We start from the raw sequence: 21016 nt of genomic DNA on the forward strand, positions 1-21016 counted from the left end.
GAACCTTAGTGGCTCAGAACTGGGCAGCCATTACCAAATGCCACTTTTGCTTTTACCACAGCCAGTTAAGACCTGCCGTAAGTGGTTAAAAATGATCTTTTTCTTTTCAGCCTTCACGAGCCACGTGCATTTTCTTAACATCCCCTCTCCCAGCTCCCACAGCCCTAGCTACCCTGCTTCCTCTTGTCATGCAGTAGAGCACTTCTTGGGCAAAATATAGAACTGGTCCCTTTGGAAATGTTTTCATAATGATGTGAGACATGGAACTGATTTTCACTCAAATTCTAGTTATTTTCATCCAGACTAAGTGACTGAGCAGGCCTTTGTATTTCTGCTTCCAGAAATACTTAATCATGGTACTAATCCTAATAAAATAAATGATTTTTATGAGGAAGGGTTGCATTTATTTTTGAGAGACTTTAAGTTTTCATCGTGAAAATACTTTAAAGGTCAGGCAGTTGTGAGTGAAGGATTGTGTAGCTATTTCGTGCATTAGCCTTTAAGGGCTTCCAAATGTGGTAGATTTTCTTTCAGTTTTCAATTAAAATAAGGTTTATTGCTAACCGTGGAACAAAATGCTTTTATTCCTAAAATTCCATCAGGTATTACTTGATGGCTCTAATGTCCTAATAGTTGACGGGTTTGCTCTCTCCTTTCTGTTGTTTATAAATGTGCTGTCTTCGGTTTGGGTTTTTTTTTTTTATTTTTTGTTTGTTTTTAATCTGATGCAAACCTAGGTGTACCTGAAAAGAGAAGCCTTAGTTGAAGAATTGCCTCCATCAGATTAGTGGGCATGTTTGGGACATTTTCTTGATTATTAATTGATGTAAGAGGGCTCAGCCCACATTGGGATGTATCATCCCTGCTTATGTTGGTATAGGCCATGTGAGAAGGGTGGCCGGCAAGCCAGTTAGCAGTGTTCTTCACGGTCTGTGCCTCGCTCCCACCTGCCCATCAGGCTCTGGCCTTGAGTTCCTGCGCTGACTTCTTCCACGACAGGCTGTGACCTCTAAGACAGATATAGGCTCTTCTCCCTTAAATTGTGTTCAGCCTTTAATCCCAGCACTCTGGAGGCTGAAACAGGAAGATATCTGCAAATTCAAGGCCATCCTGGTCTACAAATTGAGTTCCAGGACATCCAGGGCTACACAGTGAGACCCTATCTCAAAGTCACAAAAAAAAAAAAAACGTATACAGTAGGGGCCAGAGAAGGGCTCAGTGAGGAAAGGTGCTCGCTGCCAGGCCTCCAGCCCTAAGTTTAGTGCCCAGGGCCACCATGGTAGAAGGAGGGAATCTGCCAGCTCCTGTTGGCCTCCGACCTCCACTTGCACGCCATGCCAGTACTGCCATACTCACGAGAAAGATGAATAAATTAATCAAAGAAATCAAAGAAAAGGAGAAATAGTTAAGTCTCAGTTGATGAAGCTTCCTCTCAGTCTGTCTCTCTCTCTAAAAGCCTTGTGAAGAGAACATCAGAGAGCAGTCAGGAGATGTACAGTCTTATCACTGGACACTGTACTCTGCATCCAGAGTGTGTTCACTTATGGGACTCATGGGATGGTTTCAGTTAAATACATTGTCAGCATGTCTGTGCTAAGCTTCGTAGTTAAGATCATTGAATTGAATATATAATTATAAAGATTATGGTGTGTTTAAGTTCTCAACATATTGCTTGTCCTTTTAATGACATTGTAGTAAAGCTAGGCGGTGGTGGCATATGCCTTTAATCCCAGCACTTGGGAGGCAGAGGCAGGCAGATCTCTGTAAGTTCAAGGCCAGCCTGGTCTACAGAACGAGTGCCAGGACAGGCTCCAAAGCTACAGAGAAACCCTGTCTCGAAAAACCAAAGTAATAATAATAAATTATTAATAATATTGTATTAAAAATGTCATCATCTCCTGTTTACTGTGAGAAACCTGAGATTAGAAGCATGTAGTGTCCTGCTTGAGATACATTAGGTATAAAATGTTAAGAGTAGAATTCAGACAGAAGGTCCATTTAACTTCTCCACTATCCTTTATTATGAGTGAGCATTATGAGTGTGTGTGCACATATGTTTATTCCATATTCTTGCTGTATAGGATGTGAATAAAGAATAGAATGTTTCCATAAGAAAATTATGGATGGAAGGAAAGATGCAGAACCCTCAGCTAGTGGCTTTAATCACTCACTGCTCACATAGCAAGTCTGCGTAGGCTCGTCCCCTTCTCAGTGTCTGTGGCCTTGAGGCCTTCCAAGCCCTCAGAAGTTTTCTTAGGGACAGTGGTTTTGTTTGTTTGCTCTCTTATGGGTCCTGGGGATTAAACGCAGGATTTCTCGGGTGCTGGCGAGCACTCTCACCGTGCTGCAACTCAGCCCTCTGTTTGGTTTTGAGACAGGGTCTTGGTAAGTTGACCAAGTGGACTTTGAGCATATGTAGACCCTGCCAGCTCTGAACTTTGGATCCTCCTGCCCACGCCTCCCTAGTAGATGGGATGGCAGACATTTGCAGCCAGCTCAAACTCCTTAAATTTCATATGGAAAACCTCCATCTCTGACTCTCTGTTGTGTTATCCTGGAGTCTGAGTCTAGGTCTTCAGCTTGTAACTGAGACTAGCCTCAGACTAGTGGGAGCTGGGGCTGACCTCATCCTGCTTTTGTCTCCGAATTCAGGGACTATCAACATGTGCCATCATTCCTGGGCATTTGTCACATACTTCTCAGCAAAATTACTCTGAGGCTACCAGAGGAATTATATAGTCCTCATGGGGGCCCATGCGTTGTGAGTGTAAAGGCCACAGGTCAGTGTTCTCATGCTCCACCTTGTTTTTATCTCACTTGATATTTGATTGAGCGAGACTGACTGGCCAGTGAGCCCCAGGGATCTGGTCTGCAAGCCATTTACCAAATGGGCCATCTTCCCCATCCCTGGAGTAATAGTTTTGAGACGACATGTTGCATGTTGGAGTGAATATTTTTCTAATAAGGAAGTATTTTAGTTTAGAAAAAGATTGAGGGTTGCTCCCCATGTTTGTCTCACTATTATCTGGTACTTCTCATAAAAATTGTCTTTGGTTTTATTGGTAGTAGAAAATAACATCATGTGGAAGATTTATTTAATGCAGGCTATTCTTAAATAAGAATTAAAGCATTCTATGTCATAACTCTCAGACTTGGAAGTGCATCATTCAGCATGCGACTCCTCCTCGTGGCATAGTGCTGCCTGTCCTTAGGGCTGGTTAACAGTCATCGTGTAAATCTGCTTCTTAGAATACAGGTTGTTTCTGGTGACCCCGCTATAACACGAGGGACAGTGGACAGTTATGCATATCTTATTAATGGCCCAATTGTTTCTTCAGTATAAATTCCTAGGAATGGAACTGACGGGCAGAAGTGTGTACTGTTCTGAGTGATAACTTGCACTGCAGAGGCTTTATGTTCTGGTCAGCGATGGCAGTGTCTAATTTTTCCCTCCCCTAGTGTCCTAATCTTCAGTGTGTCTGAGATCGGATAGGCAGCACTTTCCTTTTATGTGCACTTCTTTACTGAGTGTGAACAAGCCCTGTAGCCACAGTAATGTACCATTTAACAGGAGCTGATTACTTGGGATTTGCATATTCTGTAGGATTCTAATGGAGCTTCAGATATCAAAGGGGCGGGTTTCACTAATAAAGAATAACAGTAGTACCCCCTGCCAGTGTCTTCTGTGTACATATTATTTTATTGAAACTATGAAAGGATGGTTCTTCAGAGTTCCAGGTAAACGAAAGTTGATAAACATGTATAACATGTGCCTTCTATTTCTCAACCTTAACCCCCCCCACACACCCTTTCAGACATTTCCTCCTAATTGCACACTGTGATGTCTTGATACATTGTATATCTGTTTACATACTGCCTGTTAATTCATGCATTAAAATTTTATTGGCCATCTATAAGACATTGAATACTGCATCAATTGAGAATTCATGGTAGCTGTTTGTGGTTGTGTGTGCACTTACATAAGTATTTAGGATAAGATCAGAAAACCTCAGCCACACCATTATTGAACCTTTGATACATTCGGTTTCATGGGACTCAGAGGCTTTGTCAGTTGTCCAGAAAGGAATAAGGAGTACTGTTAGTAATTACGTCCACCATTTCACTGTAAACAAGTGCCTTGGATTATTTAAATTCTGTAGAATGTTCTAGGTGGAAGTGCCAGGTGTGCAGCATTCCTGTTGTTGGTGGTGTCTGGTTATATCTGGGCAGTGTCCCTAGTGAATTAGAAGTGCCTGGTAGTCAATGCTAACCCCTGCCCAACATTCTCTCACAGTGGCTCTGTCTCCTGCAGACCCTGGGGATGCCGGGGAACGTTTTCAGTTCCAGGTGCCAGAACTGGAAACCTGAATCCTTGTAACATCTGGTGGGTCAGTCAGGCTGGCACTCTTTTAAAATCCTGCAGTGGTTTATGGGGCAGAGAAGAAGCTGGTCAAACATGTTGGCACTGCCACAGTTGAGAAGCCATGAACTAGCTTAGTGTATGAACACTTCTTAAAGTCTGCCTTTAGAAGATACCAGGTAGCGTTGTGGTTTTAGTATGTGTCCATATGTATAATTATGAGTCTCCAGAAGGGGTTTGCCCATGTCACTATGACTTACCAGTTATGCCTACATGAATTTCAGTCCCACTAAAAGCCTTCAGAGAAGGAGCCAGTGAGATGGCTCTGCAGGTAGAGGTACGTGCTGTTCCTGTAACTGTTCACTTAAATCAGTGGCTGCTGCATCTGCACTGGTCTCTGTAAAGCTCTTTGTCTCAGAGACTAGACGGCAGGCTTCAACTTTATAACCTGTGTTCTTTGATGTTCTAGCCAAGAACAAACCAAACTGAGCTTAACCCAATGTTTTTCTTGTATAGTAATGGCGCCGTAAACACAATCATAATCTGCACATTTTTCCTCTAGTTTTTCCAAAACCCGCATTAGTAATGTATATATCCAGCTGCTGGTAGCTCATGGCTTTAATCCTAACAGTAAGGAAGGCAGAGTCAGGCAGGTCTACAACCAGAGTTTCAGGACGGCCAGAGCTATTACACAGAGAAACCTGTTTGGAAAAAAACAAACAAAAGAATTTGGGGTCCTCCTACAGCATAAATTTCAAAAATATGCTGATCATTGCCTAGAAGAAATGTAACAATTGGATGGTAAACGTTTTTTCTAAGACAAGAAAATACATGTAGGCCAGGTGTCACGCAGTAGACTGGCAGACTGACCTCTGAGTTCAAGAACAAACTGTCCTACATAGTAAGTGCACTAGGCTAGCCAGGGCTGCATAGTGAGATCCTGAGATCCTGTTTCCAAAATAAAAGGAAAAACATACAAAGCCATAACTGCAGTGAAAAGGTTTAAATTTCCATGACGGACACTTTGAACAGTAGTTGGCTTTTTGTTTTAATTTATTTAATTTTGTTTTCTGATTTTGGGTATGGTAAGTAGGGTGTGTGGTCCTTTTTCTAAAAGCAAGCATTTAGTGAGTTTCTAATTCAGGTCCTGTGCCAGACCAGAGTTTAGGTGGGAGGCGAAGGCACTCAGTGCATTTTGCTTAGCAACCAGCTTGTTGTGTTCTGTTTGCTACTGAATGCAGCAGTCATGCCTCACAGGTGCGTGTGCAGCTGGACTCAGCCAGACAGTACTTGATTCACCTGCTCTCTAGACTTGTCAGGCGAGGACACCCTCTCTGTTTAGTCATGAGGAGATGCATTTGTAAACTGCAAGTTTCAGCTCACTATTCTCAAGCCCCAGCTTCGAGAAATCACCTTCTATTTGGGCAAACTGATGTCCCTGGGATTCAGAACCTTCCTATGATTAAGCCTTACAAGTACTTTACTCCAGAAAGTTCCCAAGATTGTGGGACCCACTAGAGAACATCTTAGTGACAGTTGAGGCCTGACTGATTCTCTGCCTTCATCTGCTCGCGGTTGCTCTCTCGTAGGAAGCAGCAGTTTTGTTGGCATGTAAAGCTCCAGTTTCCACAGAGTCGAGCTGAGTATGTAGAGAAAAGGTATGTCATCCTGAGCGCTCTACTGCAGGGCTCTCTGATTAAACAGGTAAGTACTTAGTGCTTGTCACACCGCGAAGTACTCATCGGCAGTGACCTGCCCTGAGCCTGGAAACACCAGATCAAATCAGCTGTGATGCTGAGTAAGAAAGCAGGTCAAAGAAGAACAGTCAAATGTGGTTCTGTCTCAGAGTCTGAAAAATCCCAGGGAGCTAAGTGGTATCCATTTCAGGACTGTCTCCAAACAGGGTAGAACCCTACAGGAGCGAGTTAACACAGACCGTGGCAGTAATTTGAGCAGAGGAGTATGATCTGAATCAGGAAGTCTGAAAGACTGAGCAGTTACATAGGACACAGAAGACAACCCAGAATTCTACTATTGAAAAGTTCCGCTTTTAGTATTAGATCCCTCAGAAGATATGGTAGGTACATGTATGAAACATACATGTATACACCTAATAATACATCTAAATATACATGCATGTCCTAACTTTATATATACTTTTAAGGTTCTTTGAGTATATTTTTAGGTATCACAGGCTTTATGCTGTGTGGTTTCTTGAGTTAAGGAGATGTCTAAGTTGATGTCAGCTAGTGTCCTCAGCATCTGTCCCCACTGGGCACTGCCATTCTTTGGAATTGTCACGGATGTGGGTGAAGAATCTTGTTAGCAGCATAGTCAGGAGTGTGAGAGGAGTAGTTGGTGATCAGATCACTAAGGACGTTACTGTTTCGGAGGGGTCTTCATTGTGTTATCCAGCTTTTTAGAGAGCTGTATCGCCGCGTGCTCACAGGGAAGTCTGCCGTCTTCAGATGCTCCATTTCAGCCTGGTTTGTGGTGCTGAGAGTGCCCTGAGCGCTGGCTGGGCTGCAGCCCTCCAGAGGCTTCTTCAGTTCTTTCCTATGCGCGTCTGTACATCTTGACTCTAGCTTCCTAACATTTGCGCATAGGTGTATGTTGAAAGAGCTTTCATATTCTCATGAGTGATTGATAAGGAACTTTTTAAAATTTTTACTTTATAAAATGTTTTTAAAAGCCTTTCTGTGCTTTTCTTCTACATAATTTTAACATGAAAGAATGTTATATGCTGTGTTTTGCCAAGAGTAAAATAAAGAGCCCTTGTTCAGTTTTTCCACCAAATTTAACAGTTTTAAGTTAACATTTAGCAAATTATAAATAATAATTTTGCTGTTTTCTTTCTCTGTTTGAAAGAGTACCAGATAATAAAACTATTAATGAAATTCTAAAACCTTACATTGATCCTGAAAAATCTGATCCTGTGATTCGTCAAAGGTATGTTTCAAAAATCGTGTAGCTTTCTGGCATGATTTAAAGTATAACTTAAGAAATGTGTGTTTGTGCACGTGTCTGCATATACATGCTGCAAAACACATGTGGGGTGAAAGCTTTGGGGAATAGGCTCCCTCCTGCCTCCATGGGAACCTCAAGATAGAACTCAGGCTGTCAGGCTTGACCACAGCATCTTTACCTGCTGGGCCATGTCACTGGATGCAGGCATTAAAAGTGTTTTTATGTGTGTATTTATTATGGGGAGCTGTGACTGTATTTAACTGTGTTGTAAAGTGCAGTCATAGCTAGTCGCATTTACTGCAGACGCTCCTCAAGCAGGCAGTGATGGAGATTAGTTGATTCATTTAACCCTCACACCAACTCTGTACAGGAGACACGGGTTCATACCCATTGTATAGGTGGAGAAACTGAGCCTTAAATAAGTAAAGTAACCTCCTATGACTAATAAACAAGGAAGCTGAGATTCAACCCCTCGCAGCAGCATCAGATTGAAGTCTGCAGTCTTACCCTTGGACTAGACTGCCTTTTCAAGTTGAACCATTAATTCTACAACTTGAAACTTTTCTAGTAGCTGTTAAAGACAGGAAATTATATTTCAGCCAAGTCCTCCCAAAACTAAATAAGGTAACACTTTGCCTCCAGAAATACAGCACGGTCCAAAGTGGCTAACATAGCTCAGTGCGGAGTTCTGCCCTGGGTGTGTGTATTGAAGTCGCGTTAACTAGATGTGAGCAAGCTGCTTCTCTACCATGTTCCAGTCTTCCATCAGGGGAATGAGACTAGCACTAGACGGGAAGTCCAGAGGGGCTGGGGCAGCCACAGCACTGCCTAGACAGGAAGCTTGGTGGTGAGTTAGTTTCCAGTGTTCCTGGGCAGGAAGGGACAGCTTTATTCTCAGCAGGTGGTCTGCTCCTGGGATGGGCATGTTGGTTTGGTTCCTGGGGTTTGAAGTCCACACCTGGTGAATCCTAAGTGTCTGATCTGCTCAAGTTGTTTCTTGCTGTTGAAGAAGGCAGTGCCAGCTGTCTTTGGGACAGCTCTGACAGCTTGATCGATTACAATCTGGCTGTTATCATTTGCTCATGTACTTAGCATTAATAAAAAACATCATTACTAAATTGGAGACAATAAATTAGTAAGCAGCTATTTGCTGACACAAGTATATTTTTTAGCACATGAACTGACAAAACGAGACTTTTAATTTAAGATAGCTAAATTAACCAGAGAGTGAGAAGGTAATTTTTTTTTCACATCTTGCTTAGACACCATCTTTAGTTTTTTTTTTTTCTTCTCTGTTCTTGGAAAGATAAATTAAGAACATTAGCTATTCATAAATGTTTAGTCTTTATAAAGACTATCTTGAAATATATTTAATTTTGCTTCTTCCACTATGATGCAGATTGAAAGCCTACGTACACTCGCAGACAGGGATCCAAATTTTAATGAGGGTTGAAAATATGCAGCAAAATATCGTAAGGTAAGATTGCTTTCCTCTGTTTCTTTATCTGTAACTAAGTAACTTGATTAGGTTAAGTAGCTAACTACTATACTAGTTGTTTGGCTGGCAACAAAAACCTAGACTTATAAAAATTACTTTCAAGTTAAAATACTAAAATAACTGCACTTACAATAAAATTTGGTAGCAGTCACCTGATAGATATTTTAAAGTATCCTTAGATGCTACTAAAAAGTTTCTAAATCCCACGTATTTCAAGAATATATGCGTGAGTCCAGTGTTTACAATTGTGACTTTGGAAATCCCAAAGAGCAGCATACAGGAAGGCACAGGGTGTTCTCACAGACCCTGAGCTGAGGGCTCACATTTGGAGGGGAGTCTGCACCACTGAGCATTCGACGGCTCCTTGTCCTAGGCTGCTGCTCTGGGTGATACCCACACGGCTTCAGGAGTAGGGGAGACAGTGGAAATGTTGTCTACTCTGGTTCTTGAAATCCCTGTTCTCTTTGGTTTCCTTATGTGTGTGTTTTTGTTTTTGTTTGTTTGTTTTTTCTAGGTGGAATTTCTCTGTATAGTCCTGACTGTCCTAGAACTCTCCATGTAGACTGGGCTGGCCTCAGACTCACAAAGATCCACCTGTTGTAGGAGGCCACTAGCGTCTGCTTCCTCTCTGTGCCTTGTCCTCTAGCTCTGGAGGATGGCCAAGAACACTGGCAATAGCCGGTGATGTCTGGGAGATGTAGGATGATACTGGCCAACAATGCCAAGAGAGGTAGCCGTCCCTGCACTGGGCTTCCCGTTCGTTAGCCTGTGTTAGAGGCATTGACACTCCCGATAGCAGGCGACTCCTAGAGCTTTCAGTTGTCCATATGGACGCACAGCAGCTGGGACAGCATGCCCAAGCCAGGCAGGATCCCAGCAGGGGGAGGGGATCTGGTGACAAACCATCTCTACTTGGAGAGAGCCGGTCTGTGGGGTGTGACCCCCTAGTAAGTTGAGCACACTCCAGTTAGCAGCCACGTGTCCAAGAGTATATTTCATGGGCAGCACAAACTGGACTTAATGGGTTTTTTAAAAAAGAAGAAAACTGTAGTAGGAGCTGTGGGCCTCTTCCCACAGCCCGGCTCATGGCTGCCTAGCTAGCTTATGCCCCGAAATAACAACACATAAACTGTATTCTTTTAAACACTGCTTGACCCATTTCTATTCATGTGTGTAGCACCCCAAGGAGCGCTTACCGGGAAGATTCTAGCCTACGTCCATCCTGGGTCGGAGCTTCATCGCTTCTGCCGGGGAGAGGGGAGCATGGCATCTGTTTCTCAGAGGAGCTGCCCTGCATCTGATCTCACTTCCTCTTCCTCCCAGCATTCTATTCTGTCTGCTCCACCCACCTATGGGATGGCCTATCAAATGGGTCAAGCAGTTTCTTTATTTTTAACCAATGACCTTCCTCCATCATTTCCCCTTTTTCTGTTTAAACCAAAAAAAAGGAAGGCTTTAACTTTAACATAGCAAAATTACATACAACAAAACAGTTATCAAGTAAAAATTACAATATTTACATCTATTTTATCTTTATCATAACTAAGGAAAACAATAACTATCTATATATTCTTTAACTCCCTCAAAGACTCCAGAAGGATATAATATTACCTAAGCAAACAAGAAATAAGCAACTTTCAAACTCTAGAAATGACAGAGACATCTCGCTGCCTTGACAGTCACCCAAAGTTTCTCTGTACCATTGGGGCATCCATCTTCGGCCTACATGCCCATAGTTTCCAGCAGACATTTCCATGAAGCAGGAAATTTCAAAGGCAGTTCAGTCACTATCTGCTGTGTCCTGCAGAATGTCTCACAGACTCCTTCATGAATCAGGAACCCCAAAAGATCATCTCACCTTTAGGCAAGTTCAGTAGTCCTCTCTCTGCGGGTTCTTTGTGTCCAGTTTATGCAACAGTCCAGGCAAGAGCAGTTTCTTGCCCAAATGGCTATCAGACTCCAAGGATCCTCTTCGATGCCCATCTTCTTCTTGAAGTAGATTGGTGCTGCCAGGAGCAGTGTCTCATTGTCATGAAAAGTCCTAAGTTATTAAAACATTTAAAATGCCATATTCTATAATCTTTGAAAGATATGAAGAATGCCTATCTAAAATATATCTATGCACATCTAGAAAATCTAACTAACATTACTAAAAGCTTGACAATTATCGATGATTATCCATTAACCTATATACATTACATTTTTACATAAACTACACAATCACAATACCTTAATATCAGAAATACATATACATATAATAAAATTGACCTTAAATTAATATCAGTAAACCAAGATTCATATCAATGCAAATTATTCACATCTATATCATCTCCCCCTTTAAATGTAAAAGAACATTTATAAACAATATATGGGAACATGGGCGCAGTTTTTTCTCTCCAAACTGCTTCCTGCTGAATGGGGGCGCTGTTATTCAGGTCTGCTAGGTTCATCTCAGTTGGCAGTTGAGCGAAGCAATTTTTTAAGGGTGTTCACAGCAACCCTTCAGGAGGGCGTGGTCTATCATACCATATTGGGATCAAAGAAGCAATCCACAGTGTCCCATCCTCTGTGAAAACAAAAGAAGAAACTCTTTTCCAAAGTATCATATCCTTAGATTCAAATTCTGAAGTCAAGGTATTTTGAAAATATCTATCTTGGATTAGTTCAGCAGCATTTATAAACAAATATCTTTTAGCATCTGTTGCTCCTTCCTCAGCATTAAAACAATTCAAAGAGATCATAATAGCATACAGTATCAAGATTCTCTGTGTATTTTCCATCTTTGTGCAGCTTTATTTTAACTCTATTTTGTTTACTTTTACTTTTATTTTATATTTTCTGTATATCTTTGTCCTGGAATAACTCTTTAGACCAGGCTGTCCTTGAACTCACAGAGATCTGTCTGTCTCTGCCTCCCAGGCAGTGGGATTAAAGGCGTGTGCTACCACACCTTGAAGTCTCAGAGGTCAATCTCCCTCTGCCTCCCAAGTGTTGGGATTAAAGGTGTGTACTACCACATCCAACTACTTCCTTATTTTTGTTTTTTTACTTTTAAGAACTTTATCTTTCAGTCTGCATATATTTTTAAACACACTGTAAATCATTTAAAGTTTTCTTTGTCTTTGAATCTCTCTTTACTGTATATCTCTCTTTTTCTGACCACATGAGTCTTTAATTTACCAAGCAATATCAATAGGATGAAAGCCGTGGCTTTGACGGCTGGATCCAGCCATTCCTTAGCTTTCCAGCCTCATGGCGGAGATACCAGCTGTAGCCATGTTTATCACCACAACTCTGTGGCGTTTCAAGGTCTTTGCCAACAAGCAAACTGCAGCATTACGTCCACAGACAACAATCAAGTCCTCTCTCTGTAGTCGGCCCTCCTGCCTCAAACAGTCAGTTTGCCCTGGCAGGATGGACCAGAATGCCAGCATTTTAAAACAGCACAACTTTTTTCCTGCTACGGCTGAAAACTGAAAAGCATGCCTTCAGCTTTTCACCAACACCGTTTTAAGTATTTTGTGGCAGGACCTCTTAATGAGCTGCAGGATTTTGCAGTTAAAGCTGAGTCAGGAAGCCTCTCTTAGATGAGAGTGCTTGCTTGCCTCTAGCAAGCAGAGCAGACCCAAGAAAACAAAGTTGGATGGTGGGGAGGAGGGTGGATCTGGGGTGAGGTGTGTGGAGGGATGAATATGATCAAATGCATTGTATAAAATTCTTACATAGCTAATAAAAAATGTAAACCTTAAAACAATAAATTTTAAAAATACACAAACTAAATAATCTATTCCAGTATCTTCCGGAATTCATTATTCTAGAATGAGCCATACTTTAAAAAGCCACCAGATGACAGTGAATAGATTTATTCTACAGTAATAAGCCTTAGATTTGTTTGTTTGGTTTGGTTTGGTTTTTTTCAAAAAGCCAGAGGTTCAGTTTTGTACTTTTGGAATGAATTGATTGTACTTTTAACCCAGAAACCTAGATTAAGAAATCCATACAGCTCTACTAGAAGAACATAGGCTGTGTCCTACCTTTGGCAGATACATATCAAAGCATCCAGAGTTTTACAGCTGTGATCGCCTCATTCAGTGACCTTATTTTGTAGTGGAAAAATCCTGTGGACTTGAGTCAACTATTAAATTGTTCCATCTGGGGAAAGTTGAGCTTGGTCATCAATGTATTTTAGGGAATGTATGGGTGGCGATCTAGAGTCACTGCCTAATGGGAATAGCATTGCTGTGACCCTCTCTTTAAATCTCCTGAGTGTGAAGAACAGGTGCCTGCTGCCCTAATTTGCTGGGACAGGTAGAGAAAGTGAAGGAATTGGCTGCTTTCTTTGAAAGATGGGAACAGAGCCAAGGTCACGCTTGAGGATCCAGACCTTATTTAACAACAGCCCCTGTGACACCTGTTGAACCTACTAGGCGAGCCTTGCTGCCCTGCTGATGCCCCTGTGCAGCTGCTGGGAGCAGGGGCAGCTGCTTCAGGGGCAGCTGAGCAAGTAAAACAAGTAATGTCTGCGGTGTCCCTGAGAGCGAGACAGATGTCGGGATCATGATTCTTCCAAACCTAAGTAGTTTATCCTCTGGCAGCAGCGCCTGCTGATGGAAATAACAGAGTTGAAGAAATTTCAGAAAGATAGAGGTGTCCTTTGGGCTTTGGTGACCCTAACGACTTATAAAGGAGCGGAGTCTTGAGTGTTTTAAGAGAGCCAAAACTGAACTTTTAAAACTTGCCTCAGGATGTTGGAAACTGTTTTTTAAGTACTTTTAGATTCTTGAGAATAAACATGACAATGCAACCGTGGCTCAGAAGTTGTGCTAAAAGTCCTATTCTTACCCTTAGACAAAACACACACAGGGCAGAACTGTGCCTGGTGCTTACATGAGTGCTGCCCTTTCTTACTAAGGCAGTCTAGGGACTTGTCCTGTATTGTATTCAGGCGAGAGGCTGTGTGCACGACTTGTGTCTCAGCCAGTTGTCTCTTTTGTCACTAAACGCTCATAACTTGCTGTCATTTCTATTTCAAGGGAATTTCAAGAAATGGTTAAAGAAGGGATGTGGGCTGGGGAGATGCTTGGTGGACAGAAGATTTGCTGCACACACATGAGGACGTGCGTGTGAATCCCCGGCACTCTGGCAAAGCTGTGTGGTAGCTCATGTCTGAGATCCCTGTGCTCTCATCACTGAGATGGCAGCAGAGAGGGAGGGTCCCTAGATGCTCTGGAGCCAGCCAGTATGTTACATACCACAACAGACAGCAGAGAGCCAAGGTGGAAGGTGATGACTGACTCCCAAGGCTGTGTGCACACACATACATACACAGCACCCATATCATATCCACACGCCAGATAAATGTAAATAAGATAATTAAAAGATCAAAAGTGATTTATCCAAAATCATAGACCAATGAGTGGAAGAGCAGGACTTTAATAAAATCTGTAGACGAAGTTTTCCTGTCTCAGGAGCCACTTCAGTTACCACACAGAGTCTTAATATTATTTATAAATGCTTGGCCAATAGCTTAGACTTGTTACTAGCTAACTCTTACATTAAAATAGCCCGTATTTCTTACCTATGCATCATCACGTAGCTCATGGCTTGTTAACCTCATTTTCTATACATTCTGCTTGCTTGGTAGCTGGCTGACTGGTGTCTCTCTTACTTCTGCTCTTCCTCCTCCCAGAGTCCTCTATGTCTGGCTGTCCTGCCTATACTTTCTGTTTGGCTACCGGCCTGTCAGCTTTTTATTAACCAGTGAGAGTAACACATATTCACAGTACAGAGGAGTTATTCCACAACAAACCCTGTTTAGACTTACTGCTTCACTTAACTAAATTCCAAGTCCATAAAATGTTAATTCCACTTGTACTCGGCAGCCTTTCTGCCAGTGGGGGAGGAGGCGTTTCAAGACAGGGCTTCTCGGTATACAGTCCTGGCTGTTCTGGGACTTGTAGACCAGACTGGCTGTTAACTCACAGAGATCCCCTTGCTTTAGGAGCCTTTCTTTATGCACGATGTCCATGATCATCTTTTAGTCACTGGTACACACTAATGTCTTACTCAGAGTAACCACTAGTTTAAAAAAAAAATAAAACCCTAAGAAATGCAAACTTTCAGTTAAGAGTCCACATTGAAGTAGAATTATGAATTATACAGTCACCAAGTGGGACCCTAAGTCTGGACGCTTACTGCCCTTGACAGCAGTGCTCCTATGTAGAGGATAGCGACCACTCGGCAGGTGCTAACTAAAACTGTGGAACAAGGGCCAGGGAGGTGGCCCAGCAGTTAGGGGTGCTTGCTGCTCCTGCAGAGGAGCAGACCTTGGTCCTCAGTACCTGTGATGGGTGGCTCATAGCTGACTGACAGTTCCAGGGGCATCCACATCCATGAGTTGTGCGCTCAGACAGACAGATACATAGATAAAAACCATTCATCAAACCTGAGTTTCACTGTGTTTGGGGGACGTAAAAAAGGCTTAAAAATTTATTAGTTGACAAGTCTCTAAAATCTTTGTATCTGAAGTGTTTTGCATAGTGCCTGCTTGGCTTGTGACATAAGAGTGGATTCTCGAGGTAACCAAGTGTAACCCGAACAGTTTCGGGTATGTGATTTGTTGCATGCATGTAGTTTTTATGTATCTTTACATTCCTGCTAGAGAGGGAGATGTCTTTCTTTGGGTTGTAGTGATTATGGTGTTGACCAGCCAGGCGATATTGAGAAAGGCAAGATTTTTGTTCAGAAGTGTACCCAGTGCCACACTGTGGAAGGAGAAGCAAGCAAGAGACTGGGCCAAATCTCCAGGTCTGTCTGGCGAAAGACAAATCAGGCTGCTGGATTCTCTTACACAGAGGCCAACAAGATCAATGGTGTCACCAGGGAGAGGATACTTCGGGGAAGAACATCCCTGAAACAGAAATGATCTTCGCTGGAACTCAGAAGGCAGAAAGGGCGGACGTATAGCTTATCTTTAAAAAGGCTACTAATGAGTAGTTCCACTGCCTTATGCACTACAAAACAAATGTCTCGTGACTTTTAATGTGGACTGTAATGTAATGCATACACCAAAATTTAGATCAGGAATGGCTGACAATGTTTTTGTGGGACAAAACTGACTTGTGGCAAAGTGGATATAATCTTTTTTAAAATAACAATTCGAGTTGCATAAATACTATCACTGCTATCCCTTTCTCTAGAGAAGATGGAACTTAATTAGTAATGTTCTACTTTCCACAAAGATGGTGGTGTCACCTCAAGCCTATTGAATGGTTTTATACTTAAATTTATATAGCTAGGCATATGAATATGTTTAAATACTGGGAGAATTCTGTCACCATGTCCAAAATGAGGAGACTCACCTGTTACAGGCAATAGTTAAATGTCAGAAAGCAGCTGTCTATTCTTGAGTATGTCATTTTAATTAGAATTCCCTATGTCAAAGGATGCTGCCTTTTCCCATTGAAAGATACTTACTGTGATTTGTGTATAATGTCAAAGAGTTTTTAGTGCTTCTTTGTAGTTGACCTATAGATTGAAATACTCTTAGAAGCCATCAACTTAGACCTTTTCAATTCTTTATTATTTAGGACTAAGTTCTAATTCTGAATTGTCCTTAAACGCCATTGGAAACAGACAAAACTGGACCATGCATACATACCTGTGTGATTGGCACTGGCACTCTGCCAGCTTATTAGATGGGAAGAGTAAGATAAAGGAGGTAGTTTGTGTGTTTTCAACAGTAAGAAGATAATTAAAAGTAACCATAGATCATGGGAAAAAAGAACATTCCTTTGCTGAGAGCTTGTTTTCTTTACACGATAGCAGTAACATTGGGGTTTGCGTCCCCTGTGTCTTTGGCGATCTGGAACAGCCAAGTGCAGATTAAATGCTATAAAATGAGATGGAATATTGAAAGTATTTGCTATATGTGGAAAATTATTTGCCAGAAAAACTAAAATGAATAGAAACATCTCTTTATTGGCAAAGCCCCTTAGGGGAAGCTTTGTGGTTTGGAATAATCACAGAAGATAAGCTATTTCAGCCGTGTGCCCAGGCTGCCTGAAAAAATCACATTTCTCCTAAGAAAAGCTAAGTTGCATTGCTGTGTACTATACACTGACTTTTATGTTCAGTTGTTTTATATACGTGTGTGTGTGTGTGTGTGTGTCTGTGTGTAATTTCATGTTTTTCTTTAGCTACTACTGGTTTTTGTTTTTTGAGACAGGGTTTCTCTGTGAAGCCCTGACTGTCCTGGAACTCACTCTGTAGACCAGATTGGCCTCAAACTCGCCAACATCTGTCTGCTTTTGCCTCCCAGGTGCTGGGATTAAAGGCGTGCATCACACTTGGCAGGGTTTATTTTTTTAATTGTTGCTTTTTAAATTTTTAATTTTGTGTATATGAATGAGTATTTTGCCTGCATACATGTTATAAAAGATTAATTTAAATGTTAAGGGTGTTTTCTTTTCCTTAAGATATTATGAACTGGATCCTGACAAAAGTCTCTTGGACAATCTGAGGAACAAAGTGATCATTGAATATCCAACTTTGCACGTGGTATTGAAAGGATCCAGTAATGGCGTGCAGCTTCTTCACCAAGGTAAGCATGTGTGTCTCCTCCCCTCTTAGAGGGCAAGCGGTTCCATGGCTGCTCCCACACTTTATACGTGTGTTACAGATGTGAAAGAGTGTACTGTGTACCGCAGCTGGTGATGAAAAGCACCAAGCGAGCAGGTGCCATGTCCTCCCCGCTAGAAAGTGTGACACTCATGATCCTGATTGGAATGGATGAATCGAAATGTCTTCAATTTTGCTTTATTAGAATTTTCAGATATAATTTACTGTTTCTACTGAAAACTGTAGGTGGAGTTTTTCATCAGAATGGCAGGGCAGCTCCGTCCCCCCCAGCCAGCTCCCAAGTAACCACACAGAGACTTAATATTAACTATAAATACTCAGCTGATAACTTACACTTGTTACTAACTAACTCTTACAATTTAAATTAACCCATATATCTTATCTACGCTCTTCCACGTGGTGGTGCCTTTTTTTCAACAGCGGCACTCCTGAGACTCCTACCTTCTTCCCAGGGTTCTCTGCCCCAAAAATCCTGCCTAGCCATTGCCAGTCAGCTCTTTATTAATCAATGAGAATAATACATATTTACAATCAACAACAGGATTATTCCACAACAGAAAACTCTAGAGATTCATGAAACGAGAAATTGCTGGGTTTGTATCCTCTCTTCTAGTAAAGAATGTTGCTGAGGGAATGTGTTTAAAGTCTGGGCTGCATTTATCTGAGCTTGTACTATGGCTCACCTTTTTATTCCCTGCCACTTCTGTCTCTGCCATGTGAGAAGGTACTAGAACCGTGGTATAACTGGAAGTGGTGTGTGTGAAGGTTTGGTGTCTTAAAAATCTCTTACCGACTTTCTGGCCGTGGATCAAAGTAACCTAATTCTAGAAGGTGAATACTCGGAACCCTGAGATAACAGAGATAGTATTTCAGCTGAGAACTGGTGGGTCCAGGCCACGCTGCGCTGCAGCAGACCCTGAAGATAGCGTGTGGATCTGTGTTTGGATCATTCTCTTTGGCATGTGTGCTTTGAGTGTGGAGATCTGTGAGGTGTTTTCCCCACGTGTATGTGTGTCATTTTTTTCTTTCTTGAGTAAAATTAATAAAATTTCCAAGTTTTTTTCCAATGCCATGACTTGAAACTAGGTTTTAATTAGCAAATGTAGAGATTTTTAATAACAAATTCTGAGTCTCTAAGCTTTTTATTTATTCTTATCTTTGTTTTTCACAATTTAAAGGATAGCCAATTTTCTCAAATGAGGAATTTTAGTTCTAAGAAACCACTTTTATTTTTTTAAATGTTGTAAAACCTTCCTTTTTCTTCAACATGATTAACAAAGTGTTAAGACTTCTAAATGTTGGTTTCAGGGAGAGCAGTTGGGTGAGTTACTAGCCAGGGCAAACATGAGCTGTGTAAACAGAGCACACAGCTCCTCTTTTCACCTTGTTTAGGAATGACACGTTCAAGCAAGGCTTCCTGGGATGAAGCAGAAAGAAAGGCTAATTCAGCCTGAACTGGAACCTCAGCAGAATGTGTTGCTGTATTTTGGACTGATTTACAGGCGCACACAGTCGACTCTTCTGGAAATGGTTCTGTAGGGCTGCTGCAAGAGAACCTGACAGAATCCAAGGACATGCCGGAGCCGGCACATCCTAAGTGCTCTCTCTCCCCTTGACTACTTAGTAGGCGGGTCTGCAGGCACGCATTGAGTTGTCTTAGCACATCAAGGCGCCTCTCTCTTTGAGCAGTCCTGTAGTATTGATACTCTGCACTGTGGCCCTGGTGTGGGTTCCTATAAAAACAGAACATTGTCTTTGGAAAACCTTGAAATTTTTGCTCTCTCCAAAGGTGTGGGGGAAGGTTAATTTTTATCCTGAGAATAGAGTTTTGGTTTGTGTGGGTGGGGGGAAATAACTCTTTCCACTTACCTCTTCCCCCTTCTTCCTCAGCCTTCTTTGCTTTCTGCTGTGTATGTGAGGACAGGGTGCAGCCGCATGAACGCACAGCTAAGCTCTATGCAGTGCGTGCCACGACAGACCCTTCTCTACCTCATGGAGCCAAGCAGCGTAAACGTTAAACAAGATAATTATCATTTTTAATGACTTAGTTTTAATGCGTGCATGTGCATACCTCCTATACAGTGCTCTAAAGGCCAGAAGAGAGTGTCAGGTGCCCTAGGCTGAAGCCAGAGCAGTGTGAGCTTCTCCATCCCACTCCAGTGGTTGTTGAGAGCCAAGCTTTCGTGCTCTGGAGGAGCAACAAGGGCCCTCGACCCCAGCCGTCTCTGCAGACCCTAATCATAGTTGAACCCTAACAGAGGCCGAAGTGTTTCATTGTGTTGCTTACTTTTAGTTTCATGTTTAAGGACGGAGTGATATGCAGTCACCAGGGGTTCAGTGTACTGCACTCTGGGACAAACCCAGGGAGGAGACGTTGGGTCTTGGTCATGGAGAACGTCAGTATTTCTCACCCTCAGTATGGCAGGAGCTTCAGAGGCCTCCATTCTGCTCAGTCTTCTGTCAGCCCACATGCATTCACACATACTCACCCTTAACTTTAAGTTAAAAAAACACATATGTTAAAAAAAAAATTCCAGCTGCATGCGAGTAGGCTATGAATATGGATCATAACTGAACCGTGAGGCCCGTTCCCAAGTCTTGCACAGTCAAGAAGGGTGTACCCTCACAAAATAGAATTGTCACTTCATTTATTCTGTCCAGAATTGCGGATCCCAGCTGCCTGGGACGTGACATGGTTTGTCTGTCCCTGTGAGTGGTGCTGTTGCTATGCATCAGAAGGGAGGAGAGAGGAGGAGAAACAAACAGGCTGAGCAGTATAAACAACTGACTGTATGTTTACATGGTTTTTCCAGTGAAAAGTGAATCGACCCAGAAGCTTGGCGAAGGAAATTGAGTACTTGTGGAAGAAGGTGAAAGTTCCCAGATGGTCGAGAAGATCCTGTGTGGATGGACAGTTGGGTGACCAAGGAACTGCGGAAGGGCGCTTGGAATGTGTTATCTAAAAGGAAATTAAAAGCATAACTTTCTTTTGAAAACAGTGTGTTTTGTCGCCTTTTGACTGAAGTACAAAGCCTTTCCCGATATGAACCCTTCCTGCACCCGATTAGTGAAGGCTTCACTAGACTTTAGTATGCTCACTTCTGTATGCTGAACCAATTTTATTTCTTAGGGTGACACGAGACCAAACCCACGGATCACCTGTGTCAGCCATAAAGAAGGCCTTCTCCATGGTTGACCCACACTGAAGAAAATGCCACTCAGGGCAGCCAAGTGTCTAGCCGAGGAGAAGCACTCTCCGAGAACTGGCCGCCCTTGAGTTTGCTTTACTTGTAACCCTCTCAAGACAGCTCGTACTTGAGACACTCTAAGCACGAATCACTCTGTGTTGTATTCGATTAGAAAGATCAGCAGCTTCTCATTGAGGTACCGTTGGTGACATCTTCACACAGGTTCTGTGTCTCATCCACTCCCAGTTGGCTGGTTGCTGCACAGTGATATGGTGTTGACCCATTTGGTGGTGTATTTTGGTTAAAGAAACACCCACTTGGAGCTCTAGAGTGTGTTAGTTATGTGTACATGTGGCTTGATTT

General features: G+C 42.3%; 1 protein-coding gene across 3 annotated transcripts in view; it reads left to right on the forward strand.

Moving 5' to 3' along the window:
- Positions 1–20745, forward strand: part of Znhit6 (zinc finger HIT-type containing 6) — a 34534-nt gene extending 13789 nt beyond the window's left edge. The window contains exons 6-10 of one of the 3 annotated variants that reach the window (XM_057793958.1): positions 5950–6018; positions 7229–7309; positions 8727–8804; positions 17303–17427; positions 20279–20745. In XM_057793958.1, coding sequence (XP_057649941.1) covers positions 5950–6018; positions 7229–7309; positions 8727–8804; positions 17303–17427; positions 20279–20319 — 394 coding nt within the window. In that variant the 3' untranslated portion in view covers positions 20320–20745. The other 2 variants (XM_057793956.1, XM_057793957.1) reach the window with 2 other exon arrangements.
- Positions 20746–21016: the final 271 nt, after the last annotated feature.

Source organism: Chionomys nivalis, chromosome 18 (assembly GCF_950005125.1).
Source record: "Chionomys nivalis chromosome 18, mChiNiv1.1, whole genome shotgun sequence".
NCBI lineage: Eukaryota > Metazoa > Chordata > Mammalia > Rodentia > Cricetidae > Chionomys > Chionomys nivalis.